This window comes from Xiphias gladius, chromosome 12 (genome assembly GCF_016859285.1).
Source record: "Xiphias gladius isolate SHS-SW01 ecotype Sanya breed wild chromosome 12, ASM1685928v1, whole genome shotgun sequence".
Lineage (NCBI taxonomy): Eukaryota > Metazoa > Chordata > Actinopteri > Istiophoriformes > Xiphiidae > Xiphias > Xiphias gladius.
In genome coordinates, this window is record NC_053411.1 from 16,382,886 (window position 1) to 16,401,743 (window position 18,858).

Here is an 18,858-nt window from a genome sequence, read left to right on the forward strand (position 1 = left end):
CAACCGGTCCATCTGTCCTCATGTCTCCTCACCCCCTTGCCCTTTTTTTTTCCTGATCCCATAAGCTGGAGCTGTAATCTATTCATCTCTCCACAGCTCTGAAGTACTTTATATATGTGTGTGTGTGTGTGTGTGTGTGTGTGTGTATGCTCGTTGTCACCTCATGTCATTGTAGCCGGTGTGTGTCCAGTGTTTTTGGTCATGTGAGGTCATTTTGAAGAAATGTTGGTGTGAAACAGCCAAGCCTGAGACAAACTCCAAAAACTCTCAACTGCATCTTAAAGTATAAGTCTGGTGTTATTCAATTTTTAAAAAATTTTTTTAAACTGTCAACGAATCTCATGAAAATGCCAAAATCAACAATGTATCTCTCTCAGTCCTAAGTCCACTGGTTCCTACTGAAGACAGCTGGGAAATCGTCACTCGAACAGGAGTAAATTGTGTATTTTTTGGGAACCATTTTCAGTGGTGGATTGATACACATTTAGTAAGTATTTACAGCAGGAAGACGGTTTATGTGGGATTGAGAAAAAATATTCAGTACCCGGTTACAATTTTCTCAAAACCCCCAACTGTAACCAAAAGCATCAATAACCTTAGAGTCTAGTTGTGAGTATTTCGGGTTTTGTGTCCGGCTTTGCTGTCCTGAGTGTGTTTTGTCCCACCAATCAGTCGTCTGCATGGGCATCGTCTGTCCCAACACAAACACACACTTGAACATACCCACTGAGAACAAGCCTAACACAGTGCTGGAAACAGTGGACAACCCTGACGCACACCTCAGGAAAATGTACCATTTCCTATTTACTAAGAAGCAATGCACAGGGGTATGATTGGTACAATTCATATCAACATACCGTTGCTGTCCAGTGAAAACGGTGTATCTCTAAAACATCGACTTTTAATGAGTTAACCCTGCAATAACAGCACTTTTTGGCCTCTTGTTGCTACGGGAAACAAGCTGTGAACACAACATTGAACACAACTTACACTTCTAGAAGTTACAGGGCAACATTATCATTCATTCAAAGTTGTGTTTCTGTCCACCTGGTGACTGTAAGTCCAGTATTCACTCTCCTTTAGCTCTGATTTTGGTCTCTACCAGTGCCTTCACGTTGAAAAAATGGATTAGAGCTGCTTTAAGCAAAACGTATGCATTTTTGACCTAATTAGTGAAGTTTTAAATGTTTAATTTAGCTTTAAAAACAAATATATACTTAAGAAAAATCACCAAAAAAAAAGATTAGACTAACGTCTCCAAAATTAAATTTAATAAAGTAAATCAGACATAACCTGAAGACATTAGTCAGATCGTAAGTAGCAAGATATTCATTCATAATGTTCACCTTACTGTGTCCACACAGACCACACAGCAGCACTGTGTCAGGCTAGAAAAACACACTCAAGTGTTGTCCTGGGTGTCAGGTTAATAAATGCTGATGCTATGAAATTTTACCTCCTGTTTCCTGTGGCTTGGCCCCACCCACTGTGGTGTGGCCCCGCCTCCTGGCGTGATGACACATGCATCCGGCGTTCGCAGGTCCCGCAGGTCAGATCAACGGCATCCAGACTCCTAATGCACGTTCTTTACAGCAACACTGACTGCGTTTAATCTCACTCTCTGATCCACTTGGAACAAATTTCACCTGAAAAGTGTTGGGAAAATGGCTGCATTTTCTCATTTCTGACCCTTTATTTCTTTCTAAAGACCGTCTTCTTTCACTTTTCATGCTTTTCATGCCGATGGTAGTATAATGCACCTTTAACAAGTAAGCACCTCTTAAAAGAACTTCTCTGTTTTATAATGGAAAAAAAAAAAAATAACACACCCAAGATTTTAAATCTAGTTTTCTGGCACAATCAGCATGTTAACTGAATCACATGTAGGTACTTTTAAATACAAGTCTAACAGTCAGAATGTGTTGAGCACATGGTATTACACTGTATGAGCACAAAACCCACCGTATAGTCATACTAACTCACCTGAAACCTTAAATCATTGTTTTTAGTATGTGTCACGTACTGTCATTTCAGTTGTGCTGGGTATTGTTTAAATTTAGTAATTCAGTTTGTACATAAGCATAAACTATATCTGGAGAATGTTATTATTTAAACATATTGGAGCTTAAAGGTTCACTCTTGTTTTTGTTAAAGTGCCCAGCAGCCCCAAAAACCCCAAGTTTTTCCACCAACTCACAGTTTGGAGTCTCTCTTGAGCCCCCTTAGGGTCATGTGGTAGAAAAAAAAAAAACAACAACAAAGGGGTAAATTAATCTGCATGGATTAAATACCAAGGATATCTGGATATCTTCATCCGAATTCAAATCAAAACCGCATTAAACCCAGGGTTACCGCACACATACAGTGGGGTCCAAATGTCTGAAAGTGGTCTCAGACCTTGGACCCCACTGTATGCTAAAATAGCAATAGCATTTAACAGTATATTTAATTCAAGAGCAAAAATTAGTCATGCGAGAGCATGAATTAAGCGATTTGAGCGCAGGAATCAGTCATTCATCAGCACGGCTTAGTTTTCACTCTTTATGACACCTGCCAGACTCTGTATTTAGTCGACAACCGGTTGCTCGTGTTACTAATTTTTGAGCCTTAATCCACATCAACACTTTTTTTCTGCCACGTGACTTCAGGGGAGCTTCTCATGTTTAAGAACGTCAGCATTGAGCTTGGGGAAAATTATGAGATTTGGTCATGTTGTCGTTGGGTGCTACATCGAAATCAGGGAGCGTTATTCTGATCGTTGAATGAGCCTCAGGTTTATGCTATCGTAAACCATGTACAAGCTACAACAACAGTCCATAAACAAATAGCCATATGCAGTAAAGCTACTGAATTCATTTCCTTTCCCCAGCAGCCTTTTTGTTTAATACCTCCTGGCTATGTAAAGAAAAAATATCTCAGTCATTGTTCAGACTGAGTCTCTGTACTGATACTTGCTTCTGTCTAAACCTCCTCTTCTTTTTTGCCCCATGCCGTCAACCTGTCTCCGCTTTATCCGGGAATTCTGGGAACCGTAGGTCCTCCAGGTTAGACTCCCATGGTTTGATGGTTTTCATACATGCTGTGGTACATGCTCGTCGATGGGATATGTGGGGGAAATGAAGGGCGAAGTGTAAAGCGGGGCTTAAATGTGTCTCATGCAGGGTTGGGAACAGTTCACTTCGAATGATCTCAGTTTAAAATATGAATGCAAAACTGAAATTTTAACAGATTTAATGGCACACTAATGTGTGACAAATTTTTATAGCTTAAAAATTTGAGTCATCGAATTTTAAGGAGCATCCGTTCAATGCATCGAAGATGAATTCGTCCCAAGCCCTGATCTCTTGATCTCTGTCATAATAGATGATTTGATATTGTGGCATCTCATTGTGAGAGTCTGAAAAAGTTGAAAAGGTTTTTCGCTCGCGTTGACTGTTAAAATCTAATGTTAGCAGATGTGTTTTGACCCTCTCTTCACTCCACAGGACAGGCTGGACGTCTCACTCAGGACCGCTCATAATCACATAAACGCAAACATAAAAGAAATCCTGTCCATCCACGCATATAGTCCAGTTGTTGTACAGGATCATCTGCACATGAAAAGTTTCATTCCCATTTTATCTCACCACGTAGAGGAAAACAAACTGTGTTTCTGGCCTTCTTTCTCAACTCCTTTCTCATTTCTGCCAGAGAAAAAAGTTTCTCAGAGGTAGAGCTGCTGTGGATAAACAAATTTCATCGGTTGAACTAAAGCTGTATGGGTGGATATAAACGACAAGTTTGCTAACTGGCAGACTTGAATTACGAAATCTGTGCACCGGTTTTATAAACTGTGTTCTCGGATTTGTAAGCCATATGCACATTTTACCTATCCATGTGCAGGATTTGCAAACTCTATCTTCAGAGAACAAGGAAAAAGCACAATAAATACATTACACAACGAAAGCGGTGCTACGCCAAACACAAAACACAATATAGCATTAAATCTACCCTTTAAGATAAATTGGACTTAATTGGCTCCATTCATTGTTCTCTGAAGACAGAAGCCGTTTGCAAACCTTTTTGGCACGGATTACGAATCCGAGATTGTGGTTTATAAGATTTTTTTTTGCAAGATTTTTGTCAGCCAGCGATGCCAAATTTGGGAATGAAACTCTTCAATTTTGTGTTGCAAAGGTTTTCCCTGAATGAAAGGAAAGTGTACTGCTATCTAGACCACATGTTTAGACTAAGTAAATTAATATGTTTATCTGAGATGATCCTTTGTGCGCTGTGATGTCTAATTATTTAAACAGTATAATGAGTTCTGGTGAGCAATACAGGCTAATGAGATACATGTAATCCGCAAATTACAGGCAGAATTAAAAGCTAATATTGAATTTGTTTATTTCATGTGTATGTGCATCAATTGTTGCATTGTAAAGACCATTGTAAAGGTTGGGGTCAGTTCAGTTTCCATTTTTATTCATTTACTGCATCTTTTGCAGTTTTTTAAAAGCTAATATTTATGTAATTTAAGAAATTAAAAAAAATTTGTTATGAGCCATTAATATTAAACAATCACTGACTGAAAAAGTAGGACTTTCGGCCTTGTTAAAAAAATAGGCCACCAGTGTTCATTTAACACATTTCTTAACAGAATTTATGGAAACATGTTTTAAAGTACAACAATTCTTCAACAAAATCCACTTGCTTTATTGATAACTGGAGGTCAAACAGATACCACCCCTCGTGAGAACGACCAGAAACCTGTGCGCATGATATTGTTATTTCTCTATTATACTGTACCTGACCTTTGAACCTTTGACGTCTGCATCTGAAGGTCCGAGTGGCCCAGAGGGTCCCCGTGGCCCCCCAGGAAGTGGCGGCATTAAGGGAGAGAAGGGCATTTCCGGTGCTCCTGGCCAGCCCGGTTTCCTCGGACAGAAGGGAGAGTCTGGTGTTCCAGGATTCCCGGTAAGATCATATTATTAAAATTTGCTAAATCTGTTTTCCCTTCAACTTGAAGGATCTAAGAAACGGTAACTTAAAGAATTTGCATCTTAAATTTCTTGGGGATGGTCAAAGGGATTGAACATGTGATTGTCCACTGAGATGTAACTGTCTGCACTTCTTTCTTACCAGGGTCCCTCTGGTCTTCCCGGAGCCCCTGGTATAAAGGGAGACATTGGTCTGCCTGGCGTTCCCGGATTCCCTGGTTAGTCAACACTACTGTAGCAGCATTTTATCATTTTTCCTACCATCTAAGAATGTTTCTAAAGCATAAGTGTTCCCCATATGCAAAGCCCAGAGATTTCTTTTATTTTGTGTATTTGCCAGGACCAAAGGGAGACTCTGGACTCCCTGGTGGCAATGGTCTTCCTGGAGATCCTGGAGATATTGGACTTACTGGTGGGTCAATCACCAGTATCAGTATATACAAAAATGTTTTTAAATGTATTCAAGTCTTGGAAGATATTACTCTCTGTGACACTGAAATAGTATTTAACTCAAAATTCAACACCGAGATCTGTCTTTGAAGTCAGTTTAAATGTTTTTGCGTATTTAAAACTGATTATTTTGCTCTGTTACATTTGACCTCCAGGCCCTCCTGGTGACCCCGGTATACCTCCGGCTCCTATCGTGGTGAAGGGAGAGCGAGGACCCCCCGGTCCTCAGGGGCAGCCTGGTAGTCGGGGATCAGCTGGTTCTCCTGGACGTGATGGACTCCCAGGTGGGTGAATCTGGACTCTTTGATGGGACCTCAAAAGGTCACTGGACAGTTGTATGACTTTCAGTTAGGGCAGAGATTTGTTTAGTTGAATAACAAATGAGATGATCGTTATAGCTGCATCATTCTGTTTCAGATGCATTGCTGTAGATAGTTTCTCACTCTGTCAACTTTTAGTGATGACTTTTTGTTAATTAATCTTGTTAATTTGTCAAAGTTGTTCACTGTTGATACCTTGTTTCATAATGTTGGGGGACAGATTAAACAAAGAATGGTTAAAATCAAAGTAGCAAGGGCCAAGATATCCTGATAGTCCATAGTATGGCTCAAGCCTCAAAAACATTGGTTAGTACATTTCACATAATGCAGTTCAGGAGCATTTCTTTTTTAGCTCTCCCTGCCTGGTAAATTCCCACATTTTTAAAACTTTCACCTGCGGTTTGTAATGCAGGCTTTCTGTTATGAATCGGAAGTCTCCAAGCCCAAGCTAAGACCCTTCAAACCCTGGTGACATCAACAGGGTTGTTTGTTCAAACAGTGGAAATGTGTGTCTAAAATTAGTCTAGTGTCCCTATAAAGTGGACTCAGCATTATTACTGTTTTCTCATTTAACAGAAGAGTACTCTTCTCTTTCCCTGTTCTCAGGTCAACCTGGTAGCCCTGGAGATCCTGGTTCAGAGGGTCCCCCTGGCTTCAGCGGCCCGCCTGGCAGGAAGGGAGACAACGGACCCGCTGGCCAGCCTGGTACGTCGAGCATCCGCCTGAACCTGAGCCTATCACAGTTCACCTGGCTAAGTCTAGCATCGCTGGTGGTTTTCACGAACACGACAAATAATAAACATAATCGAGCTTTTTTTAAGTAGGGAAAAGGGTTGACATACAGCTAAGATTTTGCTGCCACCTCGTGGTTGGAATTTGTTGCCTAATGATGTGTAAAACTATAAACATAATGGGACTTAGTAATTAACTTGTTTTTTTTCCCGTCAGCATTTTGCAGATAGGGACAACCTCTCTGATCCTTAAGCCCCAACTGTAGCCCAGTGGCTTCCCCGTTTCAAATATATGCCTTTCCTCTTATCTCAGGTCAGCGTGGCTACCCTGGTCCCCCTGGTTCAGACGGTCCACAGGGTCCTCCTGGTCTTCCAGGAACAGCCTCTGTAGCCCATGGCTTCCTCATTACCCGACACAGCCAGGCTCAGGAGGTGCCCATCTGTCCCGATGGAACAAACCCCATCTACGACGGCTACTCCCTGCTGTACGTGCAGGGCAACGAGAGGGCACATGGACAGGACCTTGGTACGAAGGAACTTTGTTTTTATTTGATCAGAAAGCCTGATTAGATTGAAGAGTTAGTTGTTACAGCCTTGTTTTATTATATACTACAGCAGTGCCCGTTCAAAACGTGGTTATTATCTCATTAATAGTTCAATATTTTATTCAATCATCAAATAATCATCATCCAATTCCCACGTCCGTGATGTGTTACGATGTTAAATAATAGGACTGCAGTGACACATACACACACTTAGATAAAACTAATGCAGTATAATACAACAGGCCTGCAATAAATCCTCCCTTTGTGAGGTTCATAATATTCAGTTTGTATCGAACGTGTTTGAAGGAGGTGTTGATTTATTTTAATGGTCATTTACCGAGGCCGTAATCTGTAGTACTGTTGAACTGTACTGGGTTATACTGAGAGGTGTTGCTAATATTTTTTCCATCCCATTTACATGAATTAATGTTAACAAAATATTAGGAACACCTCTCAGTATAACCCAATATAATCCAACAGCACCGCAAATTACAGCCTCCAAAATGACTATTAAAATTAAATCAACATCCTCTTAAACAGATTCAATAAAAACTGAACATTATAATCCTCATGAATGGAGGATTTATTGAAGGCCTGTTTTCTTGTACTGTAAATCAGTCTGTAACATTTTCTCACTCATTCGGGGCCACTAAAGGAAACAGAAAGTACAGAACGGCTGAATGAGGCATGATGTAACACTACGTTACCACAAAGGCAAGCAGTGCAGAAACGACTTGTTCTGCCTGTTAATAATCCTAATATATCATGCTTGGGTGGGGATAAGAAGTAAACTAAAAAGGCGCTTTCATGCTGTCACTGCATCTTAAGCAAAGTGCTCCGGGCTTCTTTTCGCTTCAAGTGACCGCGCGTAACAGCTGTGCAGCTGTGATAAGCCGTTTACAATTTGCAGCGCTTGGGTCTCTTGTCTAAAATAGTCCCAAACTTCAGATGATCCCGAGCGAGGTTCCGAAGCTGCCGCTTATTTTCAGGGGAATTCCTGTTTCGAGCGGGCCCAGTCATCTGTGCAATGCGCCGTTGTCCTAATCGTTGTCCAGCCCTAACGTAGTCAGCGACCGTTGTGCAATACTTCTCTTTTTATGTTTCTTGAGAACTGCTCATCCACAAAACTTCACAGCCGACGCCACAGTCCCTTGGGTCCTCAGCAATACACACCACGGCATGTTTCAAGTCGACTGGATGAGCGGTTGTTGAGAAAATCAAAGTACAGACAGACAGACAGAGATTCGTCCATTTATAGTTAGATTTGAACATCTCGTCCGTCTGCCCACTACTTTAGGAACAGCTGGCAGCTGTCTGCGCAGGTTCAGCACCATGCCCTTCATGTTCTGCAACATCAACAACGTCTGCAACTTCGCCTCCCGCAACGACTACTCCTACTGGCTGTCCACTCCCGAGCCCATGCCCATGTCCATGGCCCCCATCACTGGAGAGAGCATCAAGCCTTACATTAGCAGGTAGGGTGGGGTGGAGGAATGAAAAAGGAGAGGAGTGGAGTTGGATGTGTGGTATTTAATTTTAAATTTCTCTGTGTCTAGGTGTTCAGTGTGTGAAGCTCCAGCCATGGTGATTGCAGTCCATAGTCAGACCATCCAGATTCCTTCGTGCCCTTCGAACTGGGAGGCTCTGTGGATAGGATACTCCTTCATGATGGTAGGACATAATACATATACACATCCACGTGTTTGTTCTCAGCATCCTTGTCTTTGCAAAAACGTGTGCGGCAGCAGCACAGGGTTTTATTTTCCCTCATGCGGTCAGGCTGCATAATGCTCACCTCGCAATGTGCCTCAGCAGCTAAACACACCAATTGAGATACAGTTTCACAACCCTCTGACACCCATTTCCAAAGCCAGGCTTCTCCATTCAACCTCCGCCAGCCCCCACCCCACAACTGCTGACACTCCCACCCACTAGATTGTTGCTCCAGTGTCCCTGTGCCTCCACGGACTTTCTACATCGTTGCATTTGAGCCGTTTTTATGCCTAGAGTGTCATCCCGAATTCACAGAACTGTATTTACACATTTTTATTTTCATGTACGCATTTATGCATTCTTATCTACGCAGTGCAACACATAACCTGTCTTCCCTTTCCTCCCCAGCACACCAGCGCAGGAGCAGAGGGCTCCGGTCAGGCCCTGGCCTCCCCTGGCTCCTGCCTGGAGGAGTTCCGCAGCGCTCCCTTCATAGAGTGCCACGGCAGGGGGACATGCAACTACTATGGCAACTCCTACAGCTTCTGGCTGGCCACTGTGGAACCCACTGAGATGTTCAGGTATGGATAGATGCGCCAGAATAGCGGTTTAGCAATTAGAGAAGCTACTGCAGGAGAGATGGGTCATGAGTCAGTTTCCTGCTATGGCCAACCCAGACTGATTACTCATGGTGTCGTGTGATTAGTCAGCAGAAAGACAGAGAAGGTTTACTTTTTTTGCATTTGATTTATGATTTGATTTTAAAAAGAGGAAGATTCTATTTTGTGAATGTTTGAAATCTTGCTAAAAACACACCGCAAGCAATACATTTTTAAACATCTTGCAATGCTGCTATCAGAGCCCTTGATAAACACGTATCAGCTGACATTCATTTTTGTACTTAAAAACACAACTGAACCGCAGTTTTGATAATCATCCCTAAATTTGTTTTTTTAAATAACTAGTGTAGCAGTGTCCGTTCAAAATGTGCCTGTTGGTAGGCGCTGATTGCCGTCCCTGGACTGGCACTTCCTTGGATCTTCACCAATACACCCGCAAAGTTTGAAGTCAATCAGATGAGGGGTTGTTGAAAAAAAAAAATCAACGGCCATACAGACAGAGATTTCTCCATTTATTAGTAGGGTTATGACCAAGATATCTGCAGAGTGGGACATTTTACAGTTGAGAAATGAACATGTCAGCGCTCTCTTGTGGACAAACTATGTAATTTAGACACTGTTTCCATATTACCTCAGACATATCTTTGGCATTTTTGAGCTTGAGTTGAATATACACTAATACAATATATTTGCAATGAGCTAGTATTGGCCAATATATTGGCCTGACCAATTCATCTGTCTGGCTTGAACAGCTACTGTAAAATTAAAATATTTAAATAACGCTTTGTATAGCAATGAAATAGTTCTACACTTAATAGAAGTCATTTATAATTTTCAGAGTTTCAATCCAAAATTCCACAAACGATTAAAAGAAAAATGTTAACTGAAAATTGTGGGAATATATGAAAAAGACATTTATAAATTCCATACACATAAGCAAATTTATAAAACAAACAGCATGGCAAAATAGGATCAGCTGGCCTCATGCAAAAACAACTCATATGAACGAACTTGTTTTTCCGGTGGTACATATTTTAGATAACTTGTCACATTCACCAGTTTTTTGCTAGGTAGCCTTATATAGCAGTTCGTTGGTGTCCGTTATTTTAATGCTGAAATTAATGACGTGTGTAGTTAAAGCAGCTATAACTGATATTATAAGTGATAGAACAGAAATATCGACTGAATCTACGGAACGTTATAATGAGTCTCAGCTCATTGTTCACCTTACCGGCTGTACTTTACTGTCTGGGTTCACCCTCACTGCACTGACAGGCTCGCTATATGAACGTCAAAGGTGATGTGTCAAAATTATCTTTCCGCTGCCCCCAAGTGCCTTAAAAATAATCAGTTATTGGAGGTTAAAGAGGTGAAAAATGTTCTTACATGAGGCCGACGTTTTTTTAAATATTGGAACTGTCATTTTGAAACACAAACAAACCATTTCAATTTAACAGGAGCCTAAAAGATTGAGGATTTTATATATATATCAAAATTACATAATTACATACAGTATATATATATATAATTTTTCCAGGTGTTAATGTATCTTAGAATGATCTTAACCCCCTTTAACCTTTGGCCCTTACAGGAAGCCCCAGTCGGAGACTCTCAAGGCGGGTAACCTACGGACACGCGTCAGCCGTTGCGTGGTCTGCATGAAGAGGACGTAACAGCACACGGCAACGCGCAAACCCACCGCTGCCGGGGACGCCCAATCAATAACAAGAGATGATTCGATGGCGGGGGACGGGGTGGGGGGTGGGGGGTGGGGGGGGATTGGGTCGCTGTGGCGACAAGGTGGAATTCCAATGGTGCATTGTCTTCCGAACTAAATACTACAACTTAAACAATGGTGCTACTGTGCAACACAGCTTAAAAAAAAAAAAAAAGAAAAAGAAAAAACTGACGTAAATAAATCTTACATTTAGTCTTTGTTTTTCTTAAGAAGTACCTCAAAATGAAAGCAGAAAAATATCACTAAATGGTGCCATGATGGATGTGAGACAACAAAAGTGCATTTTTCATTCTTTTCCCTTTTCCCCCAAAAGGATTATTGTTTCCTTTCTCTTTGAAAAAAAACAAAAAAAAAAAAAAAAAAAACAAACACTTTTGACATTGGTGCAAAAAAAAAAATAAAATAAAATAAAAAAAATTGTGATACTGTACATCAATTTCTAGACAGAATTGCTTTTTTTTTTTTTGTTTGTTTTTTTGTTTTTTGGCCTTATTGATGTGGACTGGATGGTTACCAAATCGGCACTTTGACTTCGGAACATCCAAGATGAGATGCACTGATGATGAGCTTTCCTTAGTGAGACTGAATGCCTTTTTTATTACTAGCTCTTCATTCACACGCTCTTTCTCTCTCTTTATGTCATTTTTCTGTCGTTTTACGTTACATTTAGTGGTACTAACCCTGCTATAGCCCGCCTGCTAACCATCAGCCTACACCTTCTTTCTCTTACATTTTTTTTGTAAGTAATAAAATGTGTATATTGTGTAAAACACCTTTTGTTTTTAGTGTATTAGGTCTTGAGTCAGTACCAGCGGTTTGTTATGAGACAATTTCCAGGTTCTTTTTAGCTCACACACTCACGCATTCACACACACAAACACACATATTCATTCACTTCATTGCTCACTGACACACACCAACTCAGATATTGTACAAAGTAAGGCTTTTATGAATGAAACAGTATTTTATATATAATAAATATATATTTGAAAAAAGAGGATTAAAAAGGTATATAAACTTTATTCGGCTGTGGGGAGATTGTTCACTGTTTTCAACCACAAAAAGGTCATGCATTTCACCCAAAAATAAAGCTAACTACTGAGCACAGTAAGAGCCATTTTCCCTAAAACATAACAGTCTTGTATGATATTAATGATGCCAATCGCTTAAACCTTTTGTATTCAATTTGTAGAATTGATAAATGTTGAACTGAAATAAAAGGGGATTTGCTTTTAGGTAGTCTAATGATTGGGGAATGTTACAGATATTTGTGGAAAAAAAAAGGATTTGAATTAAATCTTGGCTCCTTGATTAGAAAAACCACAATATTTGTTTTGTGTTTTTTAAGATTGCCAGGTCCTGGGCTTTGCTATAAAAAGAGGGCCTGAGGTTCTGGGATCCCCGTTTGCACCCAAAACCTTCGAATCCACTTTTGCCAGTTTGAATTTGTATCAAAAGTTGGTTCAAGTATTTACACTTGACCCTGTTGAAACACAGGTGTCTGAACATTTCAATCAGGTGTAAAGGTCCCTGATGAGATGCTTCTCTCACATCAGGTGTACAGACTCCTCATGTACTGTAAGTCTACAAGAGCTGTTTGGGGGGAGGGGAGGGGGGGTATTTTCCTGTGATTTTATTGTTATTTTTATTTTTTCAAAACTGCTTTTATGAATTCTAATTTTGTCAAACTGGGGTGCGATTAAAAAATGTGTATTAATTTTTTTTTCTTTTTTTTGTTTTGTTTTCATGTTATGTTATCCAGAAGTTGTTATAAACTTTTAAGACTGAAATAAATACTATGTCCAAAACGTCTCCTGAAAATGTATGATTATCTTCGAGAGAACAGTAGAATCTCCTTCAGTGGAAAAATCAGCACTGTGTACATTTTGAGGTTTTTATTCCAACATTAGACTCAGAACTTTGCTCTTACAGCCAACCTGAGTTCATTTAAATGTTAATTTCACTCTTTAAATCCTATAATAATAATGATAATAATAATAATATCATGCCTCCAAACCTATGAAACGTGGAGGGAAAACACCAGGAGGGTTTAATATCTATTAACACCGACACTCCTGCAAGTTCCCTTGAAGATGAAGTTTCAATACTAGTGATGGGTTGTGTTTTTGACCTGTATATGGATAAAGCTTTTCCTGATTAACTACCAGTCCCCGGTTCCAAATGTAACCGAGCGAGGACACGAATGCAGATCAGTGATACTGATATTTTGCGGTATTGTTTACAAATTTCCTGTTTGTGGGTTACTGTTGGCAGGCTAATCAAAAAAAAAAAAAAAAAAAGAGCTAGATAGTTGGAAAAATTCTGTTTAATCTCAGTTCTAACGAGTAACTTGGATCTGTGGAACAAGCAGAACCATTGAGGACATTGCGGGCATGTCCTTTCTATTTTCCTGGAAATGTACGGGATTTTACAAAACCTACAAACAGGCCAACAGGCAGATTTTGAATGGGCCAAAAACATAGTTACTAGCAAAAACAAAAACAGGAGCATGATAAAAGGCAAAACACTTGACAAATGGTTTGATCAAAATTGCAAGTTGATCAGAAAAGACGTGACATAAATATAAAATGAAAAGCACCGCCAACCAAACAACCCAGCCTTATGGATCAGGTACAACTACATGTTAAATAAATAAGAAAGTAGAATTAGGAAAGAAAAACTAAATTATATCCACATGAAAGTTGAAGAGATTGAGAATGCCATTAACCGAAATCAGTTCTGGGATATAACTGGATACAACAGCTTCAACACAAAGCAACCACATGCAGTACCCGTCCAAAACGCTGACAACTGAAAAGCAAATTTTGAAGATGTGTACAAAGACATACTAATAAATTAAATTGATTCAAAACAATACATTATAAAAAAAAAAAACTCTAAACATTAGAAGACACAATCAAAGAGAACCAAAACCCCCTTGATTTCCCAATTACTTGGGAAGAATTGACCACAGAGATTAAATCTCTCTGGCCAAGGAAAGATCTTTGGTCCAGACAGCAGTTAAAATGAAATGCTCTAATACAGCACCCCAGAGATGGAGGTTGCAGTGCTGAAGTTGTTCAATGTCATATTACAGTCGCGATATATTCCTGACATTGGTTGCAAAGGGGCTCATTTCCGCGGCATCTCTTTCAGCAGTTGCCTAGGTAAATTACTCTGAAGCACTCTAGATAAAAGAATCCTAGATTTCCTCGACTAACGCTCCATCTTGAGCCAAAAAAAAATCAAACTGGCCTCCTCCCAAAGCCCCGCACCACCAGCCATGTATACACGCTTCACACTCTGATTAACAAACGTGGACACCAAACGAAAAAAATGGAAAAATATTTGCACGTTTTGTCGAATCCGAAAAAGCTTTCAACTCCACCTGGCACTTAGAATTCGATTACAATTTGGTGTAGCCGGGCAAAGTATGTGATCTGATTGAATCAGTGTATTTGGAAAATAGGTGAAGGAGAAGAGGTGTTGGCCAGGACTCGAAATTGTAGAAAAATACTGCCAGAACTGGGCCCTGGCAGTAAATATGAAGAAAGCTAACAAAAACGCCCCACATGCCAGGAAAACAAATACCAGTTCGACATAAATAATCGAGTACTTGAAGACATTATGAGCTATACCTACCTTGGTGTAACCATGACAGCATCAGGAAGTTTCCGCACCGAGTGAATCTACTAAAAGAAAAAGCTCTAAGAGCGCTAAACGCAATTAAGAGACAGGTTTATGACTTCCAAACTCTGTTTAAAATCTGGCTTAAATGATTTGATACTGCTATCCTGCCCGTTGCACTATAAGGGTAGTGAAGTATGGGGTCCACTCAGTCGTCGTAGCTACACCTGTTGGGATACACGCCCAACATAATCTCTACATGCAGAATTCTGCGGATACATTTTACACATGCGAAGAAAACTACTGACAAAATACCTCTTGGGCGGGCATGAGGTCCGACAGCCAGTCGTAATTAACATTCAAAAGAGAGCGCTCAAATTTTTTTTAAGCCCCTTAAATCCAGCAATCTGGACACCATCCAATCCAAAGCCCTCCAGACCCATGAGCTGAGCCCAGAACAGAGTCCCCTAAGTCAGTTGCTGCTTCCTCCTAAAATGTGAACCATTCGAATGAAATAAGGAACATTTACTTTGACCGATTCAATCCTGTAATTCCAAATCTCAATGAGGTGAAACTACTCCTAGGACAAGGAGACAGGGCATATCTTGCTGCCCGATATGTATCAACATGCCGACAGTGAGGGACAATGAATGACCTACACACACGCATACAATATAGGATAAATATATAAGGAAGATACGTATATATGATTATCAGTCTTGATGTTGTTTTATTGTTCTTTTTTTTCTGTTACGCTTGAATTTGGGAGAAACCGGCGGTGACCCAGGCCTTGTTGCTGCTCAGCCTTCCCACGGAGCCACTGTGCGGCCCTACAGTACAGGAAACTTCGGACAGGGGACGCGCCGGTGCCGGTCTGCGGCGCCGCCGCGTCCCCGCTCAGAGGTTTCTGTATCCTCCACCTGGAGATGGTGCTGCTGCTTTTAAAATAAGATAAGGGCCGAGGACTATACCTGCAACCGCGGCCGAACACAGGATCTCCTCGGTATCCTTCCTCAAGGGGAATTCACCCTTTTTCTGCAGGCTGAGCAGATACTTCCTTGATGCGGGCTTGCAAACACCGAACGATGGCAGCGTTCGCGGCCGGTTGCTCTGATAGTATCCCGGTCTCCGGCCGGCTCTTACCGCCGAGGTGTCTGCCCGGGTGTTTGCCCACGGCCCTGCAGACCCGCCCGGGCAGAATCCGTCACTCGCGGCGAGCCCCGGCATCCTCTGCTCCACCGGCTGCCTTGTGTAGGTGAGCGAATCCATCTCGGTCCGGGAGTCCCGAGCGTCAGACCCTTCACCGGCACTCTGGCCGCCGGCAGGGGCTGACGGGCTGTCCCGACGCAGGCATCAGGAGACCCCGTGTTCTGCTCCTCCATCATGTCCGTGGAGTCGTTTTCCTTCTCTGGGACTCTTCTGATTCTTTTTTTCTAATTCTACATTTTTACAGTAATTTAGTTTTTGTTTTTGGGGGTTTGTATTGTTTTTTGTTTTGCATTATAAATGATGAAAATAGTAATTATGTTAATTTTTATCATGTCACGTCCACAACCCATATTTATTTATTGTATCACAGAACTAGCTCGTCATTTCGCGAAGAACAACGCATTTCATTAACGCGAACCTTTGTCGGTTAAACAACGATAAGCTAGTTTTGTTTTTTTTTTTTTTGAGAAACTTCCACGTGTTGTTAAAAACGAGGAGAAAGGTCCGTCACTGCCAGTGGGGCTGACCGATGGACCGACCGATAGTTGTGGCCAGAGTCTGGCAGAGACTCGGCCGAGTCTGGGCCGAGTCTGGCCCGAGAGATACGGCTGAAGTGCGGTCCGACTGGTGGCCCGAGCCCAAAAAAAAAAAACACACACACACACACAAATGAGCCTGAAGTACACCACAGGGCTAATGCTGTTCATTTCCTGCCACTTCGCCCATGACAACCCTTCCCCCTTGATGCGGGTTGGAAAAAGGTTACACGTAGAAAATGACTGCTCTTTTACGAAATGACAAATAACGTACACAGCACGAGTACTCACTCACTCTCGTTCGTTCGTTCGTTCGTTCGGCGCACAAGGAGACAAAAACCACCAAACGTGAGGCCACGAGAGTCCAGAAAAAAAAACAAAAAAACCTCAGCCGCGAGTGAAGTAATGCTACAGCGGTCATGGACCACGAAAGTTCACACGCCGCGGCGGCGGGTAACCGCGAGCAAAAGTCCGCCGGCGGCCGCGCTCGGCGTTTACTTCCTGGGTTCCAGCCAAGCGCGTGCGGTCCACACGCGACGACGTTCCACCATTGGTCGGCCGAATGCCGCCGCTTCCTGCATCCATTCAAAGTAAGATCCCTCGCTTCAAATTAAAAGCCCTGCCCTGTGCCGGGTCATGGCAAGTGGAGCCACGATGAAAGCATTTCAGAAACAGAGAAAATGACTCCGCTCTATAGTACAATTGATACAATTTGCTTGTATGAGTATGGTCGTTCGTAGGTAACGGAGGCGACGCCCGTCTGTGATGTGAACCGAGTGGGCTGAAAGAGGGATGCCCGTGCTGGCTGACCGGAGCGGACGACCCTCTGAACAAATACGGTGCGTAATCCAAGTCCAACGCGGTGTAAAAAAAAAAAAAGAACATATATATATATATATATATATATATATATATATATATATATATATATATATATATTATATATTATATATTATGTTTTTTTTACTTCTAAAAATAAAACAGTAGTGATACTTTTCAGCGCCGAGGCGAGAAGACAAGAAACTAGGCCTCAACTTGATTCCTTGTCTATGAAAATAAAACATGAATGAATCAGGAACCTCGGTGTCCTTTTCGATGCCTTTTTTTTTTTTTTTTTTTAAAGCACTTTAAGGACGCCAACCATCCTGCTGCCAGTGAAATGCCAAACGAACAAAGTTTTTCTCCGCATTTACAGGAATAAATTAATTTTTTAAAAAATTGTGAGTCAGGGATAGAAAACCAGACGTGACAAACGAGCTACAATGCTTTTTCGAGCTGGATCCTCGCTGCCATGGAGCGGGTCCCGCCCAGCAGGGAGATGTCCTGGCGAACCCTCCTATCTTCGGGAAACGGGGCTGAGGCTGTGTGAGAAATAAGTCGAACAAACAAAGAACCCAACCCAGTCACGAAAAGCAAAGACTCCGCTTAACCTGAAATATCCACCCGTGGCTATTTGATATTATGTGTTGGCCTATAATGATGTGCTGTGACAGAATAGTGGATTATTAGGTCAACAGACAGGCTTAGGCCCTGTGGGCTGCTGATTACGGCGTTAACGTGATCCAAGAGTCCGACGTGTTTCATTCAATATTTTACTTATTCAAAATGGTTTTTGTTTTTTTTTCCGGGATGAAATCACCTCCTCGTCAGTTCATCGGTTCTCGGGCCTGGCCGTTAATTCGCCCGCATGACTGCAGACACGTTCAGAACTAGTCACCGAAGTCTCCAATTCAAACAAAACCACCCGAACCAGATCACTTAAGCCGAGTCTTCGTCCGGAAAAAAAAAAAAAAAACCGTAACGAGAAGGAAGCGGAGCCCCGTAGGTTACTGGGTGGTGATGATGGTGATGATGATGATGATGATGATGATGATGATGATGCGAAGAGGGTGAAGGAGACTCCGCTGACACCTGTTTGACTGCATATGAAGGTTTATTTACAAAGAAGCACAGCGTCAGTTTCCGTGTTTAAATTCATTATAAACCACCGTATTGTCACAATCGGTAACAGAAAGTGAAATAAATTTGCCAACTTCAGAGCATCAAAGGTCTTATTTTAATTTAATCCCATTCTAATAATATCGTATATCTCCAAGTTACTCTACTTCAAATAGACTCACGTGTCCTTAAGGACTGTCCTGGACCCGGTTCGTCAGTCAGTTAGGCCTTCGTCCGAATCCTGCGGCCTAACCTCTGCATTTCCTCTCTTTTCCTTTACGTCGCCTCTTTTACCGTGTTACTTTTAATTCATTTCATTTCTCCCAATTCCTCCAGGCCCGGAGATGCGCTTCTGTTTTCCGGTCAAACTCCACTAACCTCTCTAAAAGCCAACTTTCACGCAGCGGCCAATGCGCATGTCCTACCGTGAAGCGAGACAAGGGGCCCTCGCG

The 18,858-nt window shown here is 41.6% G+C and overlaps 1 protein-coding gene across 4 annotated transcripts in view; it reads left to right on the forward strand.

Moving 5' to 3' along the window:
* col4a5 (collagen, type IV, alpha 5 (Alport syndrome)) overlaps window positions 1–11,104 on the forward strand; it is a 59,051-nt gene extending 47,947 nt beyond the window's left edge. For 2 of the 4 annotated variants that reach the window (XM_040140661.1, XM_040140662.1), the window contains 12 exons: window positions 1,541–1,549; window positions 3,036–3,044; window positions 4,823–4,956; window positions 5,125–5,197; window positions 5,320–5,391; window positions 5,585–5,713; window positions 6,356–6,454; window positions 6,794–7,006; window positions 8,323–8,500; window positions 8,582–8,696; window positions 9,147–9,319; window positions 10,950–11,104. In XM_040140661.1, the coding sequence (XP_039996595.1) occupies window positions 1,541–1,549; window positions 3,036–3,044; window positions 4,823–4,956; window positions 5,125–5,197; window positions 5,320–5,391; window positions 5,585–5,713; window positions 6,356–6,454; window positions 6,794–7,006; window positions 8,323–8,500; window positions 8,582–8,696; window positions 9,147–9,319; window positions 10,950–11,031 (1,286 nt within the window). In that variant the 3' untranslated portion in view covers window positions 11,032–11,104. The remainder of the gene's footprint in view (window positions 1–1,540; window positions 1,550–3,035; window positions 3,045–4,822; window positions 4,957–5,124; window positions 5,198–5,319; window positions 5,392–5,584; window positions 5,714–6,355; window positions 6,455–6,793; window positions 7,007–8,322; window positions 8,501–8,581; window positions 8,697–9,146; window positions 9,320–10,949) is intronic. The other 2 variants (XM_040140663.1, XM_040140664.1) reach the window with 1 other exon arrangement.
* Window positions 11,105–18,858: the final 7,754 nt, after the last annotated feature.